The sequence below is a fragment of the Culex quinquefasciatus genome, chromosome 1 (genome assembly GCF_015732765.1).
Source record: "Culex quinquefasciatus strain JHB chromosome 1, VPISU_Cqui_1.0_pri_paternal, whole genome shotgun sequence".
NCBI classification, from domain to species: domain Eukaryota; kingdom Metazoa; phylum Arthropoda; class Insecta; order Diptera; family Culicidae; genus Culex; species Culex quinquefasciatus.
In genome coordinates this window covers 117,826,797-117,848,990 of record NC_051861.1, presented here as the reverse complement: position 1 = coordinate 117,848,990, position 22,194 = coordinate 117,826,797, and the positions used below count along the sequence as shown (strand labels likewise).

At 45.5% G+C, this 22,194-nt stretch overlaps 1 protein-coding gene across 2 annotated transcripts in view; it reads right to left on the bottom strand.

The window, feature by feature from the left end:
• Positions 1 to 8,359: 8,359 nt before the first annotated feature.
• The window catches only part of LOC6052594 (protein wings apart-like), a 36,016-nt gene continuing 22,181 nt past the window's right edge, over positions 8,360 to 22,194 (bottom strand). For both annotated transcript variants that reach the window (XM_038250832.1, XM_038250828.1), the window contains 5 exons: positions 18,444 to 21,333; positions 9,449 to 9,737; positions 9,302 to 9,381; positions 9,049 to 9,239; positions 8,360 to 8,984 (listed from right to left, as the gene is read on the bottom strand). In XM_038250832.1, the coding sequence (XP_038106760.1) occupies positions 8,790 to 8,984; positions 9,049 to 9,239; positions 9,302 to 9,381; positions 9,449 to 9,737; positions 18,444 to 21,333 (3,645 nt within the window). In that variant the 3' untranslated portion in view covers positions 8,360 to 8,789. The remainder of the gene's footprint in view (positions 8,985 to 9,048; positions 9,240 to 9,301; positions 9,382 to 9,448; positions 9,738 to 18,443; positions 21,334 to 22,194) is intronic.

The following is a 22,194-nucleotide window of genomic DNA, read 5'->3' as shown; positions in this document are numbered from 1 at the left end:
TTTTCGCGGTGTGTTTGGCGCGTTTTTCACGGCGATTCCGAGGCGTGTGCGAGCGGACAAGCCCGTTCCGGTGGTCAGAGAGGCCACAATCTGGTCGTCGTGGACACGGCGGCGGTGCAGCGGCGGAGAAGGAACGAGTTCCCGTATCCGAGCAGCAGCAGCAGGAGGAGTCAGCAGCAGCGGCTGCGGAGGCAGCTGAGGCGAGAGACGGTCGTTGGCCGGTGGAATCGGCCCCGGAGAGTCGACTGCGGTCGGCGGACCAGTTTTCGGCCAGGCCAGGTCGGAGACAACCCCCGTTGTTTACGTGGCTGGCAGCAGGCAGCACAACAACAACAACAACAAGCGCGCGCAAACGAGCTTCCGCGCATCCCGCTGCGGGCGGCAGCCAGTGCGGCCAGTTCGGCGGTGAGTGCGAAAGGCGAGTTTTTGTTAGCGTTTAGTTTTTTTCTCATAGTTTTTTTTTCGTTTAGTTTTTTTCTTTCTCCTTTTTACTTTTGCGATTAGTTTCATCACTTTCATTTTCGTTTAGTTTATCGCGTTTCTCCGCAAACATGGATCCGACCGAGTCGGACCATGAGGAATTCGACTTCGATTCAACCCTTGAGGGTGACGAGGACGTGGAAATGGAGGACTCTGTTCCGGGAGTTCCTTCAAACACCACCAACCGGGACCACTTCCTGAAGGATGAGGATGCTGGCGGTAAAGGGGGATCCTCGGTCGGGTCTAAGAGGACGAAGCGGAAGCGTCCTAAATCAGATCCGAATCCGGTTCCCCCTCACCCACCGATTCCTCCCTTGACTCCAGACCCGATTCCTCCCTTGACTCCAGAACCGATTCCTCCCAATCCAGATCCAATTCCTCCTAAAACACCGGTACCGAATCCGGATCCAAATCCCCCTCCGCCCCTGAATCCTCATTCTCAAAAACCGATTCCTCGTCCTCGTCAGTATCAAGAGGGATCGCAAACGGAATGGGTGGTCTTCTTCCGGCCCAAACAGAAGCCGTTAAACTTTGTACAGATCACCAAGGATTTGCAGAAGCACTATCCTGGGGTGGTCGAATGTACCAAGCTGAACAAGAGCAAGCTCCGCGTGATCGTGAACTCCGCGGTGCAAGCGAATCAGATCGTAACTGATCTGCGGTTCAGCATTGAGTACCGTGTTTGGATTCCGGCCCACAAAGTCGAAATCGATGGCGTGGTGACCGATGACAGTCTGTCGCTTGTCGACCTCTCAAGGGCGGTGGGACGCTTCAAGAACCCTAAACTTCCAGCTGTGGAGGTACTCGAGTGCCGGCAACTGGGCAACGTCACCACCGAGGGTGGCCAGAAGAAGTTCATTCCTTCTGCCTCGTTCCGGGTGACTTTTGCAGGGTCAGCTCTGCCGGACTACATTGAGCTGTACAAGCTTCGGCTTCCAGTTCGATTGTACGTTCCGCGAGTGATGAGCTGCGAAAACTGCCAGCAGTTGGGACACACCAAGACCTACTGCAGCAACAAGAGCAAGTGCTCAAAGTGCACCGGCCCCCACAAGGACGTGGATTGCCAAAAGCAGGCTGAAAATGCCTGCTTTGTGGCGGGAACCGCACAAAACTCGGCAGTGCCCAAAGTACAAGGAGCGCGAGGACAAGATGAAGCGATCATTGAGGGAACGCTCCAAGAAGTCCTTTGCGGAAATCCTTAGTAAGGTGACCCACTCCAATCGCTTCGCTCCTTTGGCGGATGAAGATTCGGAGGACGAGGAATCCGATGTGGAGGTTCTCTTCCAGAGAGACGAGGAAAGTGACTCTTCCGGGCCAAACCCGAAGCGCAACAAGGCTTCCAAGTCCAAAAAAGCCGCTGGCGGCAAGGGTAAGGAAAGTGACTCGTTGAACTTTGAGGAGGATTTTCCTTTTGGTCCGTCGGGTAAGCCCGCTCCGAAGCCGGCACCGAAGCCCGTTCCCAAGCCGCTGAAGCCCGTTCCCAAGCTGCCAAAGATCCCCCCAAAAACGGTTCCTCAACCGAATCCGATCACCGATGCCTTCAAGGGAGTCCTTACTTTTTCCACAATCGTGGAATGGCTGTGTTCTTTTGTGAGTGAACCGACGCGTTTAATCATAAAGCGGTTTGAGCCTCTCGCTAGACACATCGGGAAACAGCTTGCTAGCACGATGCCCCTCTTGTCGTTCATTTCCTTTGATGGGTAATACACCAAAAACGAAAAACGGCATCTCCTTTCTACAATGGAATTGTAGAAGTTTAACCCCCAAGTTAAACGATTTTCAACAATTCGCATTCGAACGGGACTGTGATGTGTTTGCGCTGAGCGAAACGTTTCTTATCGGAGATGAGACGCCAGCTTTCCGGGGGTACAACATCATCACAGAGAGCAGGGCAGGACCAAATAGAGGTGGAGGCGTACTGATTGGGGTCAGGAAATGCCACACTTTTAGAAAGGTCACGCTCCCGAAGCTAGGAGGAATCGAAGCAGTCGCAGTACAGGCCAGGATCAGAGGACTGGACATTTGCATTGTGTCCGTCTACGTTCCCCCACAGGTGTCGTTAACTCGACAAAAGTTATGGGGTATGCTTGAGCTGTTGCAGGAACCGCGACTGGTTCTGGGTGACTTTAATCTTCACAGCACCGAGTGGGGAAGTCAAGCATATCTGATTCATGAACTGTGTGACGACTTCCAGATGACCCTCCTAAACAGGGACAAGCAAGTTACGCGTATTGCAACACCACCAACGCCTACCACGTCCGGTACGAAGGCGAGTGCCATCGACTTGTCGCTCTGTTCCAACAGTCTGGCAGTTCTTTGTGACTGGAACGTGCTTCAAGATCCTCGTGGCAGTGATCATTTGCCGATCGCTATTCTGGTTAGCCATGGCCCACAGCAATCGACAACGGTGGAGATGCCTTACGATCTGACGCGAAATATCGACTGGAAACAGTACGCGGAGGCAGTCTCCATTGGAGTTGAGTTGCGAGCAGGGTTGGCACCGCTTGAAGAATATGCGTTTTTGGCTAACTTGATCTATGAAAGTGCTATACAAGCTCAGACGAAACGCGTCCCGGGACCATACATCCGAACGCGCCCTCCACTTCCCTGGTGGGACAAGGAGTGTACGGATCTCTCGGCGGCCAGGTCAGAAGCTTATGTGGACTTCTGCAAGTGTGGAATCCGAGCGAACTTCCAAAAGTACAGAGCTCTTGATCGCAGGTACAGTAATACTCTGAAGCGGAAGAAGCGAATGTACTGGCGGGAGTTCGTTGAAGGACTACCAGCAGATACGTCCATGAGCACTCTGTGGCGCGTTGCGAGGGCCATGCGTAGAGGTTCCGTTCCGAACGAGAGTGTGGAAAAATCGGACAAGTGGATATTGGATTTCGCCAAGAAGGTGTGCCCGGACTCGGTGCCGACACAACCATCATTCGACGTTGTTGATGGGAGCGATTCTAATCCTCCCTTCTCGATGGCAGAGCTCTCCATAGCTCTTTGACGGGCAACAACACTGCTCCTGGTCCGGACAAGATCAAGTTCAGCTTGCTGAAGAATCTTCCGGACGTCGCCAAGCAGCGTCTGTTGAAACTGTTCAACACGTTGGTGGAGCAGAACGTAATTCCACACGAATGGCGACAGGTCCGGGTGGTTGCCATTCAAAAGCCCGGTAAGCCGGCGTCCGACCACAACTCGTATCGTCCAATCAGCTTGCTGTCGTGTCTACGCAAGTTGCTGGAGAAGATGATCCTCGACCGCCTCGAACCATGGATGGAACGAGAGCACTTGCTGTCAGACACGCAGTATGGCTTCCGGAGAGGCAAGGGAACAAGCGACTGTCTAGCCTTGCTGGCCACAGGAATCGACATAGCCCGTGGTAAAAACAGCAAATGGCTTCTGTCTTCCTAGACATCAAGGGTGCATTCGATTCAGTCTCCATCGATGTGTTGGGAGTAAAGCTGCGGCGGAGCGGTCTCAATCCGACGATGTGCAACTTCCTCATCAACCTGTTGTCAGAAAAACACATGCACTTTGTGCAAGGTGATCTGGCAATCACCCGGATAAGTTACATGGGTTTGGCACAAGGCTCACGCCTTAGCCCATCCATGTATAACTTCTACGTCAGCGACATCGATGATTGCTTGACCGGAGACTGCACCCTTATACAGTACGCAGATGACGCAGTGGTTTCAATCGCTGCCAAGAAGGAAGTCGATCTGCTAGAACCCTTGCAAGATACCCTGAACAACTTGGCCCATTGGGCAGTTGAAAAGGGTATTGAATTCTCTCCGGAGAAGACGGAACTGGTCGTTTTTACGGGGAAGCATGAACCGGCACAGCTCAATCTTTCTCTCTCGGGAAAGACTATCGAGCAGTCGGACCACTTCATGTACATGGGTACCATCTTTGATCAGAAGGGAACATGGGGGAAGCACATTAACTACCTGAAGCAAAAGTGCCTGCAAAGAACTAATTTTCTGCGCAGCGTCTCTGGCAACCGGTGGGGTGCTCATCCTTCTGACTTGCTTCGACTGTACAAGACAACGATACTCTCGGTGCTGGAATATGGCAGTCTCTGCTTCCAAACAGCTGCGAAATCACGCTTGATGGTTCTCCAGCGGATACAGTACCGAAGCCTTCGCATTGTCTTGGGTTGCATGCACTCAACTCACAACATGACCCTCGAGGTCTTGGCGGGAGTATTGCCTCTGCGAACTCGTTACTACGAACTGTCTTACCGGTTCCTGATCCGGTGTGATTACAGGAATAAACTGGTAATTGACAACTTTGAAACGTTGCTGAACCTTCACGTTGAGTCTCGGCGCATGCTTCTATATTATGACTTTATGTCATCGTGGAGTGGAGCCCGAGCACAACGGTACAGCGCACGCCTCCGTTAACCAACAGCACCCTGATTGGCTTCGACACGTCCATGAAAGCCGATACTCGCGGTATCCCAAACCATCTTTGCGGGGAGTTGTACCGTCGATCTTCGCATCAAAGTACAACCATGTTCCTCCAAACAACAGATTCTTCACCGATGGCTCCAAGCTCGACGGCTGTACGGGCTTCGGTGTTTATCATGAATCTTATCAGCTGTTCTTTAAGCTGAAGGACCCGAGTTCGGTTTATGTCGCAGAGTTAGCCGCGGTTTACTGCGCACTGCAAATCATCGAGACCATGCCACCTGACCACTACTTCATCTTCACCGATAGCTTTAGCTCTGTTGAGGCTATCCGGTCTCTGAAGCCGACCAGGAGTCTGCGTTTTCCTCACGGAAATACGCAAGACTTTAAACAACCTGGCGGCTCAGTCCTTCAGCATCACGGTGGTGTGGGTCCGCGCTCATTGCTCGATTCCGGGTAATGAGAAAGCGGACTTGCTCGCCAAGAAGGGTGCTGAGAGTGGAGACATTTTTGAAAGGCCAATTAGCCTACAAGAATGCTACGGTTTTCCGAGGCAGCGTGCGCTTCTGGATTGGCAAAATCAATGGGACGACGACACCAAAGGACGTTGGATGTATTCCATACGACCTAAGGTGCAAAGAAAAGCCTGGTTCAAGGGAATGGACTTGACGCGTGGATTCATCAGAACGATGTCCCGCCTTATGTCGAACCATTACTCGTCCAAGGCTCATCTGTACCGTATCAACATGAGTGATACGAACCTTTGCGACTGTGGGCAGGGTTATCAGGACATCGACCATCTCGTATGGGCGTGTCCAGATCACCAGGCTCACAGATTTAATTTGAAAGATACCCTCAGGGCCCGAGGAAGACCACCAGAAATCCCGATGCGAGACGCGTTATCTCAACTTGACCTTGATGTTCTCTATCCGATCTATCAGTTCCTCTCAGATTCCAAAATATCTATTTAGTTTTCTTCCAGTTAGTTTCCTTCAGTTAGTTTTCCTCTAGTTAGTATAACTCGCCTTCGCACAAAGCCGTCGTTTCTGGTTGCACCGGAAGCAAAGCAAGATCGCCCCAGCAGCTGGACACCGAGTTGCGGCTGAGGACAAAACGCAAAGGCCAGCAGAGCCAACCAAGACCCCTACACAATCCCCTTCCCTTCCCTCGCCTTGTCCTTAACATCAATCCCTTCCCTACTAACCCCGAGTAGGCCGCGGGTAATCGGCTCCCCTCCCACTAACATTTACACACAAGATCCTCTGTAATTATTAAGCCAAATGTAATTACAAAAGCCGACTCGGTCCTAACCAGGTCCCAGTACCGAAAAGGACCTAATAAAAATAATTTTATGAAAAAAAAAAAAATATTTCGTAGGGCTGTGACAGCTTCCAGTCAGTTCAATTCGAATTTCGGAACGGAATCTATGTAGATTCTTATTAGATTCACTGGCCACTGTTGATACGTTCGATTGAGGGGTTCGAGGGCTAGTTCCGCACTGAAAATCACAGAGCTGTCAAATGGTACACGCTCATTTGAAGAGCAACCAGTTTGGTGCCAGTTTTGGTTCAATCGAACATCATTTGTCAGTGTGCGTGTGTTGTAACTGCGGCTGGGAGGAGGGACAGGCGGGACGCAGGCAGGAATAATCACAAGAGCTCGGCAAGTTTACTTAATCACGTATATTAACAATAAAAGTGTTAGAACTAGATTCCACGATGTTTCGCTTCCTGCTGTTGGTGGTGGAGTGACGGATGTTGTTGTTGCTGTCACCGTGCACAGTCAGGGGTGGTGCAGAACGGGTGAAGAAGCAAATGATTGCACCGGGTCGTTGTTCGTGGTTTCCCCCTGCTGGAACCGGAACAGGTCAAGATGCTGTTGAAGAGGGACATGTCATCAAACGGAAGGAGGACATTGTGGTCTTCCCCAAGGGATACACCAATCTGACGAAGCTCTCTGCAATGCAAGTTGCGGCAAGCCCTATCATCCGGTGGGAGGCCTACCGGAACAAGCGGTCGAATGTGCGAAAATTCTGTAATTTTGCGGGTTCTGGATTATGACGATATGACGTAGAACCTTGGCTTTCAGACACTTTCAAATGAGAACAATCTGAATACCAAGATTCTACTATCTAAAAAATAATTCTTTGGTGAGAACGTTCCTTTAAATGATCTAGAGATAACATTAAAATCATTTTAAATCTTTTTTAAACATTGCATTAGCAATGCTAGCTTTGCTTTGTTTACAAGAAATTCAAACCACACTGATCCAAATTATAACAATGAGTGCACGCTCAAAATTACACGAACGAACACCTTGTCCCTCCACTCAGTCGCCAGCCAGCGACAAGTTAAGACGTGTTTAGCTCGTGTTGTCATCTCGCGTGCTTGGAAGTTTTTGACAGATGGAGGTGGAGAATTTTCGTCCCGTCCGCGGGAATCGGAAGCGGAAGAAGTCCAGACTGGAATCGGCATCGAAGGAGAAAAAGTTGAGAAGACCCCGGGCGACAAAAACAACAACAATGCCAGTGCAGCAGGAGGAGGAGACGCCCCGGCGGTTCCAGAACCTAGACAATCTGCCGGTAAACAAAAGCAACCACCTTTGGTGGTAACGAACCTGGCCTTCGACAGATTTCTGGATTTAATGGTGCTGTGCAAAGCGAAACCGGAGTACAAGCTGACACGGGGAGGGAATAAAATCCCTGGAGATTATCTAGGATCGACTCAAGGAGGATCATAACCTTGATGTTTTGGATGTGAAGGCCATCAAGAGGAAGGAAAAGTTCGCGGTGGGTGAAACCCCTTACATTGTCTTCTTTCCCAAGGGACACACGAACCTCAAGAAGCTGAGTGCGATGAAGAAAATGGAACCAGTCATCGTCCGATGGGAGGCCTACCGGAACAAGCAACCCAACGTGACCCGGTGCAGGAATTGCCTCCGCCTGGGACACGGAGCCAAGAATTGTTATCTCAAAAGCCGATGCAACAACTGTGGGCGATTCCACAAAACGGAACAGTGTAAAGTCGAAGTAGCTCAACCCAAAATGTGTGCTAACTGCTCTGGATCTCACGAGGGTCTGGACCGTAGTTGCCCCAAACGCACAATCCGCAGCTGATGCAGGACGCAGTCAAGGAAACACTGGCCCTGGTGCCGGTGGCCAACAACAGGCGAAAGGAGACGAGGTGCTTTACAGCACGGAGGAGTTGTGGAAGATGTTCCTCGGGGAGCTGTGGAAAATGTTCTACGAGTTCACCGCGCGGCTGAGGAGTTGCAAGACCCGCTCGGACCAGGAAAGGGTGCGGATTAACTTCTGCCGCAGTGAATTTTTTTTGTATTTGTTTGATCCCAGGTCCTAACCAGGTCGCGGTACCGAAGAGGACCTAATAAAAATAAATTAGAGAATAAAAAAATAACCTTGTCCCTCTTATGAATTGTTTTTATCGGATTTCACACCAAACTCGACACCCACAAGATTTTTATTACGGTACGATTTTATTAAAAACGTTCTTTTGTTTTATTTTATTTTTTTTTCCCAAAGAATTCTTCTCACGTTCTCACTATTATGCATCTTAATAATTTAAACAATATATTTCTATATTTACTTATCGGCGACTATATTTACACTCGGAACGTAGAACTACGCCACGCGCCTAAATCTAGTGCGCGATCCTTTGGAATCAACACACAACTCTATTCTACGACGGAAGTAGTCTAGCAAATTATGTCTTAGAAATAAATAAAAAAAGAAACACGGCATTTTTCTGTTTGCTGATTTAGTTAGCGCTCTGTACAATTTTTGCTCTCTGCGTAAAATTACACAACTTCCGGTGGAAACAGATTAAAAGAAAAAAAAAATCAAAACTACACGGAGAAACACGAAGATGGGTCGTCCTAACGGGTCTATCAGTAGTGGGCGCGGGTCGATGACCTCGAGCCGTACCGATGGGGCTGCTGCTGCGGCGCCTGTGGTTGAGCGCTGGTGGACGCTTCCGGTTGTTGCAACGACGACGACGGGACACGGTCCGCCGCGTCCAGCCGCTTCAGATTGTCGATGATGTTCTTGGTTTGGCGCACGTGCTGCAAGCTGAGGGCGTCCGACTGGAAAAGGTTGAGATTGTTAGTTCTGGACGGGGAAGGAAGTTCCTCCAAAAGATGGACTCACATTCGCGGTCAGGTTGAGGAAGTTGTAGTACTTCTCCAGCGAGCTGACCATCATCACAAAGTTGCCCTCGCGCAGGTACGTCCGCACGGTGGTTTCGTTCTCCTCGCTGCCGATGACGAGCCACCCGATCAGCAGACACACGTAGCTGGCCATCAGCGTGTGCTCCATGTGGTGGCCGGCCTTCTGCAGCACTGTGGGAAAGGGGTCGGAAAGTTAGAATAGGTTTCTTCCAGCGCTGAACAAGAGCACTCACATTTGGTAACAGTTTCCTCGATGTCCTCGTTCTTCTTCGACTTGGCGTCCAGGATGGCGTCGGTGTTCTTTTCGGCGTACCTAATTTAAAGAAAAAAAATATATGAAAAATTTCATTCCACCTTCACGAACAGTCCCCGAAACCCACCTCGCCAGCTCGTCCTGGCGGTAAAAGTACTCGACCAGCGCCTGCACCGCCATCTCGTCCCGCGGGCTGTCCTCCTCGGCGGTGGTGCCGTAATCGTCGGGGGCGTGGGCCGTCATGAGGCGGGTGCGGTTCGCCCGCGTGTACATCGACAGGTTGATCAGGAACAGCAGCACCAGGATGTTCATCTCGAAGATGAACTTTTGCGGCACGTAGTCGCCCACCCGGAGCAGCAGGTGCAGCGTCGTCTCGATCACGTGCGGCTGGCAGCCGATCACGCCGGCGCCGTATGCTGCAGAAGAAAAATAAATAAATAATTTGATCAAATTAAAATTAGTTTGAAATTTTTATACCTATGAATTCTAAAATTCCAAAAATCTTAAATTCGAAAAATTCTAAAATGCTGAAATTTATTCATTGTCTCTAAATTCTAAAATTTTAAAATATGAATTCAAAAATTCTTTTAAAAAATCCTTAAATTCAAAAATTCTATTTATTTTTTATTTTTTTAAGGTTTTTAAAATTCTTAAAAATTTCAATGTTCTTAAAATTCTTAAAAAATTTAAAATTATTAATATTCTTAAAATTATTAAAATTCTTTAAAAAATTTAAATTCTTAAAAATTTTAAATTTTTTAAAATTATTAAATTCTTCAAATTATTAAAATTCTTAAAATTCTTAAATTCTTAAAATTCTTAAAATTCTTAAAATTCTTAAAATTCTTAAAATTCTTAAAATTCATAAAATAATTAAAATTCTTAAAAAAAAATTAAATTTTTAAAATTTTTAAATTTTTTAAAATTTTTAAATTTTTTAAAATTTTTAAAAAGCTTAAAATTCTTAAAATGCTTAAAATTCTTAAAATGCCTAAAATTCTTAAAATTCTTTAAAATTTTAAAATTCTTAAAAAATTTAAAATTCTTAAAAATTTTAAAATTCTCAAAATTTTTAAAATTCTTTTAAAATTCTTAGAATTCTGAAAATTCTGGAAATTCTTAAAATTTTTAAAATTTTTAAAATTCTTAAAATTCTTAGAATTCTGAAAATTCTGAAAATTCTGAAAATTCTTAAAATTCTTAAAATTTTTAAAATTCTTAAAATTCTTAAAATTCTTAATATTCTTAAAATTCTTAAAATTCTTAAAATTCTTAAAATTCTTAAAATTCTTAAAATTCTTAAAATTCATAAAATAATTAAAATTCTTAAAAAAATTTAAATTTTTAAATTTTTTAAAATTCTTAAAATTCTTAAAATTCTTAAAATTCTTAAAATTCTTAAAATTCTTAAAATTCTTAAAATTCCTAAAATTCTTAAAATTCTTAAAATTCTTAAAAAATTTAAAATTCTTAAAAAAAATAAAATTCTTAAAATTATTAAAATTATTAAAATTCTTAAAATTATTAAAATTCTTCAAAAATTTAAAATTCTTAAAAAAAATTAAATTCTTTAAAATTTTTGAATTTTTTAAATTTTTAAAATTCTTAAAATTCCTAAAATTTTAAAATTCTTAAAATTCTTAAAAATTTTAAAATTCTTAAAATTCTTAAAAATTTTAAATCATAAAATTCTTAAATCTTTTAAGTCATAAAATTCTTAAAATTGTTAAAGATTTGAAAATTTTTAAAATTCTTAAAATTTTTAAGACTCTTAAAATTCTTAAAATTCTTAAAACTTGTTCGGGTGGTAGTAAAACCAACTTTTGTGAGCAGTCTGTTGACAGCTACAAAACTGCAAAAGGTAAGTTTATTTAGTTTTAGTTTACAGTTTTGTGTCTGTGTTACTTACTAAATTAGTCTTCCTTTCCAACGATAACCTCTTCCTTTCCTTCACTCCTACAACTCCTCTTCCTTTCCTCTCCTTCGTCCCACTTCCTACATTGTTGTGTAATTTATATTAATAATTTGCTTGTTTTCCATTTTAGGTTCACTTACAGCTCAAAGTCACTGTACAATCCTGTGCTAAGTGACGGTACGGCGTCGGAGCAGTTTTGTTGTTCTTCAGCGTAGCTGGGTAAGTATTTATGTTGAGTTCAAACCTTAATCATCGTTAATTACGTTTCTTTACTTACAGGTGTGCTAGTTCAAGCTGTTTCAATAAATTCAACTGAAAACGCCTACAACACAATATTTTCCCCTAATATCCGAAACAACAACTTCTCCACACGATCGCACTTTGTGCCGAGTAAAATGGAGTTTTTTACGGTTTGCGTGTTGCCACTGTGTGTCACACACGCACTTGTTTTTGTTTCTTCTCTTCATTCGCGCGCGTTGACAGTTTAGGTGGAGTTTGCCTATTACACCGCCGGCCCTACACCGTATGGCAGTGTGGCCATCTCAGCGGTCGTAACACTTACAGGTTCCTAAGGCAGTACAGTTTCAATAAAATAAATAATCGAACTACAGCACTTCTTTTTCCTCAGCAAAAATCCGCAAAATATCTCCTCCAAACTCGTTCAAACGTCCGTTCTTTCAGGTTGAAAAATGGTGAACAATCAGCGCGCGTGTTTACGCTGGTGGCCACACACACACTTTTTCTCTCCTCTTTGCGTGCGTTGACAGCTACGACGGCCCCAGCCCGTAACATCCGTCGGGACATCCGGTGCGTCGGATTTACCAGAAACTTTCAAAACCGCTGTGTTCGCTGCTTCTCGTCCACCTTCCTGCTCCTGCGACAACTTGTAGACCTCTTCTTGATCATTGCTGACGCCTACTACACCTTGCTCGTCATTGACGGAACTTGAGTTCGTCGCCTTGCCGACGTTTCCATCCGTCAGCTTCTGCGTGTCGTCCAACTCTTGCAGGTTCTTCTCGTTGACTCGCTTCTCGATGACGTTGGTGTTGACCGTTAAAGGATTACCTCCGACTTCTTCGAGATTTTGCGTCACCTCTGTTTCCGCTGTGCACCCTCCTTTCTTCCTGGACACAAGTCCAATATCTGGGTTGCGCAAAGGGGTGCCGTGGTTTTGGTACGGTCTTGGCCTCAGCTTCTCTAGAAATAAGTCGTCCTGTGCCTTCGTCCACGTCTCGATCAAGTTTCCCGTCTTAACTTTCAAGCAGTCTCGGTAGACCACTTGAAGTTCCACATCGATTCCACTATCGTGCATGGATCCGTTTGCAGACGTTCTCGTGCAACCAGCGGATGACTTCGCCCATGATCTTGGCCCAGGATCTGCCGGACCATGCTGATCACACGCCACCGAATCTGGCAGTGGGCTGTGATCCTTTGGTTTGTCCGGATCTTTCGCCGTCGCTTGGTGCTGGCTCGCTGTAGCTGATTCTGCCAGTTGACCCCTGTCGGCCGCCAAAACGCTGCAATCCTGTGCCGAAAGTTCTTCTGCTTTGATCCACCGGTTGCAGCCGCCAGCTGTGCTCACCATGAAGGCCAACCCATTTATTCGCGTTATTCCTGGCCTCCCGCAATTCGCGACAGCCGTCCGCTGACTAGCGAGCATCTCCAGTACAGCTCCGTGTTCCATTAGTACTGATTTCGCACCAACAATCAACGCGACAGTGGTTGCCTCGTCCGCGAAAGCTGTGTCACCGTGATGCGGAACAATTCGCAAAACCTTGAGCATGCTGGAGCTACCCGTGCATGTGACGGGACGAGCCCCCAGGACGCGTGGCTTTTGGCGTGCGACGTCCTGACCGCGTACATCCAGAAAGCATTCGACCACATCGCCAAGCATCCAGCTCACGATGATCTTCGTACGCTCGACGTCGAACAACTCCTCCGTTCCCTGACAGAACCGCAACCGGCCATCGTGGCGCACTCTTGGTTGCATTTGGTTGGCCCTGCTCAGGCTGGAGCTGCCCTCCTCCCGACAGCAGAGGTTCGCGTCCTCTATCTGCCTTCTTCTATTTGCTCCGGCTATCTTGTCCGGCATATTTCTCGACGAAAAGTTGTTCATTTCCGCCGTCTTCGTTGCCCAGAGCCGTTCCTCCTTATTTGGAAGTACGCTAGCTGGGTCTTCAATCGCGAGCGGATTCACCAGCGTGACATCCGTCGCTTCCGTGCGCTCGTACAGTTGATCCGCTGTACTTTCGAGCGTTGTGAGCGTTGCAAGCTTGCCGTTCGCCGCTGGATGCTCATGTCCGCGCGTACTCGCCGGATGGCTTCGTTGCAGCGGTTCCGGACGATCCACCACTTGCCGTTGCTTCCCGATGACCGGCTGGGACAAATGAGGCGAACAGTGTCCAGTATCTTGCACCGCATCTTTGAGTCGGTACCGAAGCTTCGCAGGATTTTGTCCGTCCGACACTCCACAGGCTTCTGAGGATTCTTGTTGCGCTCTGTAGGACTTTGGCAACGGTTTTGGGCCGTTCGGGTAGCAAGGGAACTTTCTGGTAAGCCCCCCGCCCGCGGCCAATTGTGCCTTCTCAAGCCCGGAACCTTGCTGCCCCAGCCCGTATAGAGTTCTGCTGACGTCTTGCTTGTTCAGCTTCGCACCGCTCTCGCCGGCGTCCTTCGCGCGACTTTTCGCTCTTCCGTCGTGGTCCTCACTCGTCTCCGACGAGCTTTCGTCGCGCTCGATCTTCTTCTCGTCTTCTGCCTCTTCCTCACTCGTCAAGTCGACGACTTGAGGACATTGCAGGATCTTCTCGAAGCCATACTTGGTAAGCTCCAGCTGCTCGTCGATGAGAGACGACCTCCTTTCGAACGAACTCTGCAATTCTGCCATTCGCCTCTCGTGGTTCGCCTTATTCTTCCGCTCAAGCTCCAAGTTGGCTTCTTGCCGCCGCATTACCTTCCGGATTGCTTCGGCCATCTTGTCTTCCTTCTCCCGCAGCTCGCGATCGATCTGCGCTTGCCTTTCCGCCAGCTCCATCTCGATCTCGATCTGCTTCTCCCGGATCCAACGTTCCGCGTCGAATTCTTCCGCTTGCTCAACCGCCGGACAATCCATTTCGGTCACCGGATCTGGTTGTTCGCGAGCTTGTTCGGCTGAATCGTCGGGATTGTTCCGACAACCTTCCGGGCAGTACCACTCCGTGTCCGCCGCCGTGTTGTCCACGCAGAGGGAGTGGTATGTCTGTTCGCAGTAGCTGCAGGTGATAATTTCCCCCGCATCAGTGAAGTCGAAGTGATCTTCAGCCATCGTGGAGAGGATACCGAACCCGTAATTTATTTTGTAGTTTGTTCGGGTGGTAGTAAAACCAACTTTTGTGAGCAGTCTGTTGACAGCTACAAAACTGCAAAAGGTAAGTTTATTTAGTTTTAGTTTACAGTTTTGTGTCTGTGTTACTTACTAAATTAGTCTTCCTTTCCAACGATAACCTCTTCCTTTCCTTCACTCCTACAACTCCTCTTCCTTTCCTCTCCTTCGTCCCACTTCCTACATTGTTGTGTAATTTATATTAATAATTTGCTTGTTTTCCATTTTAGGTTCACTTACAGCTCAAAGTCACTGTACAATCCTGTGCTAAGTGACGGTACGGCGTCGGAGCAGTTTTGTTGTTCTTCAGCGTAGCTGGGTAAGTATTTATGTTGAGTTCAAACCTTAATCATCGTTAATTACGTTTCTTTACTTACAGGTGTGCTAGTTCAAGCTGTTTCAATAAATTCAACTGAAAACGCCTACAACACAATATTTTCCCCTAATATCCGAAACAACAACTTCTCCACACGATCGCACTTTGTGCCGAGTAAAATGGAGTTTTTTACGGTTTGCGTGTTGCCACTGTGTGTCACACACGCACTTGTTTTTGTTTCTTCTCTTCATAGAGATATCCACGCGCGAGAGTGTGTTAGTTTGTAACAAAATTTACACGCAGACATAGGCAAATCGAGTAGAATGATTCGTCTGTCAAAATCAGCTGTGTCCTTTGTTATACCACGAGCACGTGGTAAACAGCTGGTTTTTACAGACGATTGGTCTACTCGATTTGCCTATGTCTGCGTAAAAATAGTGTAAACAAAATCAGCTGCTTGGAATTCAGCCAATCACAATCGATCAAAACCAAAACAATACTTTAAATACAAATACCAATACATAATCGTGGTGTGCGTGAGAGAAACCGTGGAGATCTCTATTCGCGCGCGTTGACAGTTTAGGTGGAGTTTGCCTATTACACCGCCGGCCCTACACCGTATGGCAGTGTGGCCATCTCAGCGGTCGTAACAAAACTTTTAAAATTCCTTAAAAATTTTAAAATTCTTCAAAATTTTAAATCATAAAATTCTAATAATTCTTAAAATTGCTAAAGATTTAAAAAAATTTAAAATTCTTAAAATTTGTAAAATTCTTAAAATTTTTAAAACTCTTAAAATTTTTAAAACTCTTAAAAATTTTAAAATTCTCAAAATTCTTAAAACTTTTAAAATTCTTAAAACTCTTAAAAGTCTAAAATTAAAAAATTCTAAATTTTTAAAATTCAAATTTTTTAAAATTCTAAGTTTTTAAAATTTAAAATTTTAAAAATTCTAAAATTACAATATTCTAAAATTCTAAAATTTTAAGATTTTAAAATTCTCAAAAACTTCAATTGATAATGTTTTTAATTCTTAAATGGAGCATGTTTGGAGTCATGTTTTAGTAAAGAAATCCAAATTTTGATTTAAATTTTAGAATTGCTAAAATAAAAAAAAAACATTTTTTTGTTTTTTTTTTTTTATTTTTAAAGTTGAGAGTTTTTTTGAAATTTATTTTTTCAATTTTATTACTGTAAAACTATTGAATATTTGTATAGTTGAATTACAAAATTTGAAAGTTTGTTTTTACAATTTCTACCAGAAAATTTAATGATTATTGTTTGACTTTTCTTTCCGTTTACTTAATTTCGACAAGAACACTTAATCTGTCTTTTAATTTCAAGATTCTGAGATTTTACGTTTTTTGGATTCGGCTTAATAAGAGTGTTCTATAGATTTTCAATATTATAATATGGAGTACACAATTATCCAAACATTTGTAATCTGCAGTTGCATTCAAAAAAGTAAATTCATAAATTCAAAAATTTCTTCATATTATTTCATAAAATTCTTAAATTATAAAAAAAAATAAACAAAAAATATCTGGAATTCAAACTTACACAAAAATCCGTTTTTTTTTAATTTTTCTATTCTTCAATTCTTGAATTCAGACGTCCCAAAATCTAATCGAAAACTGATTTTTTCAAATTCCTTAAATTTTTATATTTTTTAAATGCTTAATATTCTTAAAATTCTTCAATTTATTAAAAATATTTTTTTTTTAATTGTTTGGATTTTTCCAATTTTTTAGATTTTTTAAATTCTTTAAATCCCTAAATTCATTAGATTCTTCAGATTCCTTAAATTCAAAACTTCTCATGTTCAAATATTTAGAAATTCATAAATTTCTAAATTCTAAAATTCGTAAATTTCTAAATACTGAAATTCTGAAAATTTTAATCCTAAATTTTTATTTTTAAATTCCTGAATTGAAAAACTTCAAAAAAATCTTAAATTCTCAAATTTCTAAATGCCGCCATCTCAAGTTACAGAAGATTAGATAACTTTAGAGCATGTTTGGAGTCATATTTTAGGGGAGAAATCCAAATTTTGATAAAAACACACATTTCGTGATTTGATTGTCCGGATTGAAATTTTGAAGAGCACTTTGGTATTCGAGTACAAACTCGTAAAAACTGTCAAATTTTCAATTTTCAACTTTAAAATTTTTAAATTTTAGTTTTTATTGAAACATTTCCAATTCCTAAAATTTAAGATTTTCTTTTTTTATTTATTTGCATTTTTAAATTTCTCAATTTCTAGGTTTTTGTTTTTTTTTCCAAAAATAAGAATTTTCATTTTTATTTCTATATAAGCATAAGCATAAGACCCCTCTGCGATTTGCGTGAAACTTTGTTCTAAGTGGTAATTTTGATCCCTGATCGCGATTCCGGAGTCCATTTTTCGATATTCGTTTTTTTAAATGGTGATGATTTGGAAATTTAGTATTCAATAGGTCTTTTATGTTAAATTGAACGCCCATTATTCAAAACAAAAGTTTTTTTTTCATCGGAAAAATACAAAAATAATTTTGGAATTTCCGCCATTTTTTGTTACTCGCCTGTAAAAAAATTGTGGGACCTGTCATGGAAAATTTAATGTACTTTTACGAAATTAAACTTCGTGATTTCAGAGTGTGCCACCAGGCCCCACTTGGATCGAACCTAGGCTAATTGCTTTAAAGAAGCTGATGTTGAACCATAAAATGTCGATATGTCAACATTAGGGGCTCGATAGAAATACGTGCAATTTCCTCACATTACAAACCCTGAATGAAAAGTTGAAAATTACATAAAACAAAATTAACCAAATTAAACTCTTGCCCATTCAGAGACAACCGTACCCATAACAACCAGGCTTGCGACACGTACAGATATTATGGGCACAGACCAAACACTCAATCAAGTATAACTTTAAAGAAGAACATTTTTATCAAAAGCTAAACAAGGAAAAAGATGCAAAACTTGTTTATCTTTTTAGTGCAGTTTACAAAAACGACTCAAATGTATTTTAACTGTAAAAATAATTAGTTTGAGTGTTTGGTCTGTGCCAAAAATATCTGTACATGTGGCAAGCCTGATAACAACCCTCGTACATTTAAAGTGATGATTTTATTCAGTGTAGAAGAAGCTACAGATACAGACATGAATAGAATAGCATCCATCGCTACTAAGACAGTGAATCGAAACATTAAGAAGTGTTCGAAGTTTGGAACAATTCAGAAAGAACGATCTCACCCATTCTTTGAAAAGCGGAATTTTGATCAAAAGAGTGTGAAACACTAAACTTCTACCTTTTGCTCAGAATCTTGCACTAAAGTTATGACAAATTATCAAAAACAAAAAAAGGAAAATGTACGTGTGTCAGTGTGTCCTTGATTTACCTTGTTCGGTACTGAAATTTAGTGTGGCTGTCGGCTAGCTTATATAGTGTCGCACGGCATGTTGCTGCTTCCACGCAACAGAGAACTATTATTCTTTTCGACTTGGGACGTAAGATTCAAGTACCCAAACTGTCGCGCCAGACTTACCGGTATCGTTGAACGGGTGCGTCAAGCTGATGAAGATCTTCAGTACGGGCGGTATGACCTCCCGCAGCACCGCCCCCCGGTCCTCCTTGGGCGTGCGCTCGTTCGTCGGGTACAGCACCACCTCGCCGTCCACCAGTTTGAACAGCTTGGCCAGCGTGGCGACCAGGCTGCCGCCGTTGTAGTTCAGGATGTAGCTTTGGTTCTGCTCGTTCAGGAGCGTCACGTTCTCGAGGACCCGCAGGCAGCGCTCGATTTTGCGCAGCTTCGACAGCAGCTCGTCGGTCCACTCGATCACGTAGTCGGAGATTTCCCGGCAGCAGTCGGAGACGGTTTTGATGAGGTGCTCGAGCCCACCGAGGTTGCGCAGTTCGTCCTTGAACCAGTCGCCGGCACGCTTGGAGGTGAGGGAGAGGAGGGACTCCATGGCGAGGGAGCCGACGGTGATGGCGTCCAGGTCCATGTGTTTGGCTTTGCCGGAGTTTTTGATTTCCTCGCACAGTTCGCGCACTTTGAGGCGGTTCTTTTCGAGCTGGCCGCGGGTTGCGGGGTCGGGTTCGTCGGTTCGGTGATGGTCCGTGTCGAGGAGGTTCAGCATCAGTTCGAGCGAGTCCCGATCGAGATCCATGTTGAGGGTGTCCTGCGAGAGGACGAACATGATGGTGGCGGTGCAGAGGCCGAGACTTTGGTCCCGGTGGGCGTCCTGGAGGGCTTTGAAGAAGCGCGTCACGACACCGTGCGCCCGGACGTGCATTCGGAAGGCCGGCGTCATGCACTTGGTGGCGAGGGTCATCGCGGAGAGGCAGCGGGTGGCGATCGGGTTGTCGGACTGGAGGGCGGACAGGATGTACTCGACGTCGTCGTCCATTTCCTGGGATTCGCCGATTTCTTGGATTTGGTGGGCTTTCTTGACGTTCCGCACGACGGTGTAGTACGGTTTGGCGTTCCGGTTGCACTTGAGCTTGGCGTCAAAGTCGAACTCGTCGTCGTCGTCCTCGTCGAAGGCGGTTGGCGCACCGGAAGTGGTTCCCCCGCGGAGAACCCTCGAAAGCCCCGACGGTTCCCCCTCGAACGTGTCAACCTCCTTCTCCTGCTTCTGCTGCTCGGCCAACGCCGCTTTCTCCTTGCCCTCCTGATCGTCGTCGTCGTCCCATTTGTGCTTGTACACGTGCCGCTTCTTGTCCGCCGCCTCGGCACTCCCGACCAACGGTCGACTCTTGAAAATGCTGCCCTTCTTCTTGGAGATCACCAGCTTGACCGGTCCCGGTCCACCGTCCGACGTCGTCTCCTGACTGCTCGCTGGAATGCTAATCTGTGGCACGGTCAGTGCCGCGGCCGGCGTCGCACCCGAAGGAACCGTCGTCGTCCCGACGTTCTGCGCCGACTCGACCAGAACCTGCGACTGGGCCGCTTCCCGCTGCTTGGCCAACTCCTCCGCCCGGAAGTAGCTGCGCTTGAACTTGTTCTTGATTTTGTACTCTGTAGGTTCGGGTTTGTTTTCGTCCTGGACGGGAAGGGGGGCCGATGCCGGAGGTGGCGTCGGTTCCGCCGCCGTCCGCGAACCGACGGTGAGATCTTCTGGGGTGGTTTGGATGGAGGCTAGTGCGGGGGCGGATTCGGCTGCGAGGGTGAAGGGCGGTGGCTCCTCCACTGCGGCGTGTGGCCTCGCCGCCACTTCCGGTTGGTAGTCGGGCGGGATGACGTTCTTCTTGCGCCGGTTGTACTGCCGGGTGACGGTTTTCTGCACCACCGGGGGAGGGGAAGGTTCCCGTGTGGGTTCAACCGGTGGAACCACTTCCGGTAGCTTCTCCTCCGGTGTGGCGCTCACCACGTTGTTGTTGTTGTTGCGCTGGCGGGTCGCTCGTCCGAACTTTTTCACCGGTGGTTCCGCCGGCGAGGCGACTTCCGGTGCCGGCACCGGAACCGGTTCCGGTTTCGACACCACCACCTCAATCGTGCCCTTCATCCTGGAGCTTCGCGTCGACCGCGTAGCTCGCGTTCCCTTCAAACTTAACTTCAGAACCTCGACTCGTTCCTCCTTCGGCGGAGCGGCCACTTCCTCCCGCACCGGTTCCACCAGCTCCTGCGTGTTCTCACTCTCAAAGTTAATCTCCGACGGAGGCGCCGCCGCCGTCGAACTATTCTGACTGTTCTGACTATTCTGGCTCAGTTCCAAATCGCTCCCGCAATCGCTCGATCCCCGGCTGTGAATGATCCGGCAGTCTTCCGCCGCGGCTATTCCTCCGTGCTTGGGCGTTGCACACGACGAGGCACTCCCCAGAATCGAACTCTGCGAGTCAAAGTCATCCCCGCCGGAGGGCGACGCCAACGTCCGGTACAGCTCGTACGCGTCCGTCCCCGGCAGCGGAAACGACGGTCTCGGCGGCGCCGGAATCGGCTCCACGCGCAGCTCTTCCGCCACCCCCGCCAACAGCTGCTCGTCCTCGCCGTCCGCTTCCTCTCCCTCGCCGTCGTCCTCCCCCCTCCTAACCCGCTTGCCCGCCCGCGACGACCCCTTCTGCTCCCTCGCGATGGCCCGCTTCTTGAAGTGCCGCAGCTCCTTCTTGCTTTCCTTCTTCGGCTTGCCGGCACAAGCCGGTCCGCCGTTGCTAATCAGCGACGACTTGCTCAGCGAGATCTTAATCTTCAGGTCGTCCTTCCGGGGGGCCTCTTCCGGCGCGACCGGAGGTTTGATGATGAGCGGAGGGACGACCGGTGGTGGGGAGGGGGGTGGTGGTGGAAGGGATTGTTGTTGTTGTTGCTGGGGTGGCGTCGACTGATGCGTTGCCGTGGAGGGGGTTATTGGAGCGGCGCCGCTGCCCGAGTTGGGAGTTGTGCCGTGCGGTGGCGAGTGGACGTCCTCGCTGTCGGTGCTGACCAGGCGAGAGGTGCCCTGGAAGAGAGAGAAAGAGAGGTTGGTTAGTTTTATTGTTGAAAATTTTGCGATAAAATTAGTACGGTATGTCCACGCATCCCTCCTCCCCTGTAGATTATGTGGAATGCGATCCGTTATCAGAATCATCTCTGCGGTAAACACGATGCAGTAGGGCTGGCCGCTTTAATGTGAGTATTACATTTTCGGGAGTTCTCGGATGTACTATTCAACACTTTCAAAAAATTTCAAAATCATTGGATTTGAGAAGCTCCAAATTTTAAAATATTTGGTAATAAAATATTCAAATTTGATTTATTTGACCCTCCAAACATACGAGAATTTCCCTAAATTCCATGCAAATTTTGGTTCGTTTTAGGATTAAAAAAGCAATTTTATGGATCGATAAAAATTTAAGTGCATCAAAATTTAATTTCTTTTTACTATTTTCTCAAGCAAAATACAATTTATTACAAAGCAAAATGTGACTGTTTTCGACTCAAATAAGAAACTACGTATTAAAAAAAACACTTAAAATTTTAGTTTTTTACAAAATGGGTATCAAACGATAAGGATTTTTTCAAACATTTCGAAAGATCTAACACAAATTTTTGAAAATATTCAAAAATTCATTTTTTCACAATTTGGTTATCAAATGATTGGAATTTTTTTTTATACATTTCGAATGTAATTACAATTTTTTTGAAATTACAAAAAAAAAATCACAAAACTACGTATTTTTGAATTTAAAATTTCAAAGTTTTAAAATTTACTACATCCGAATTGTTTGAAAAAAGAAACGATCATTTGTTACCCAACTGAAATTTTGAGCGTTTTTTTTTTGTTCGAAAATACGTAGTTTTGTGAAAATTTTGAGTATTT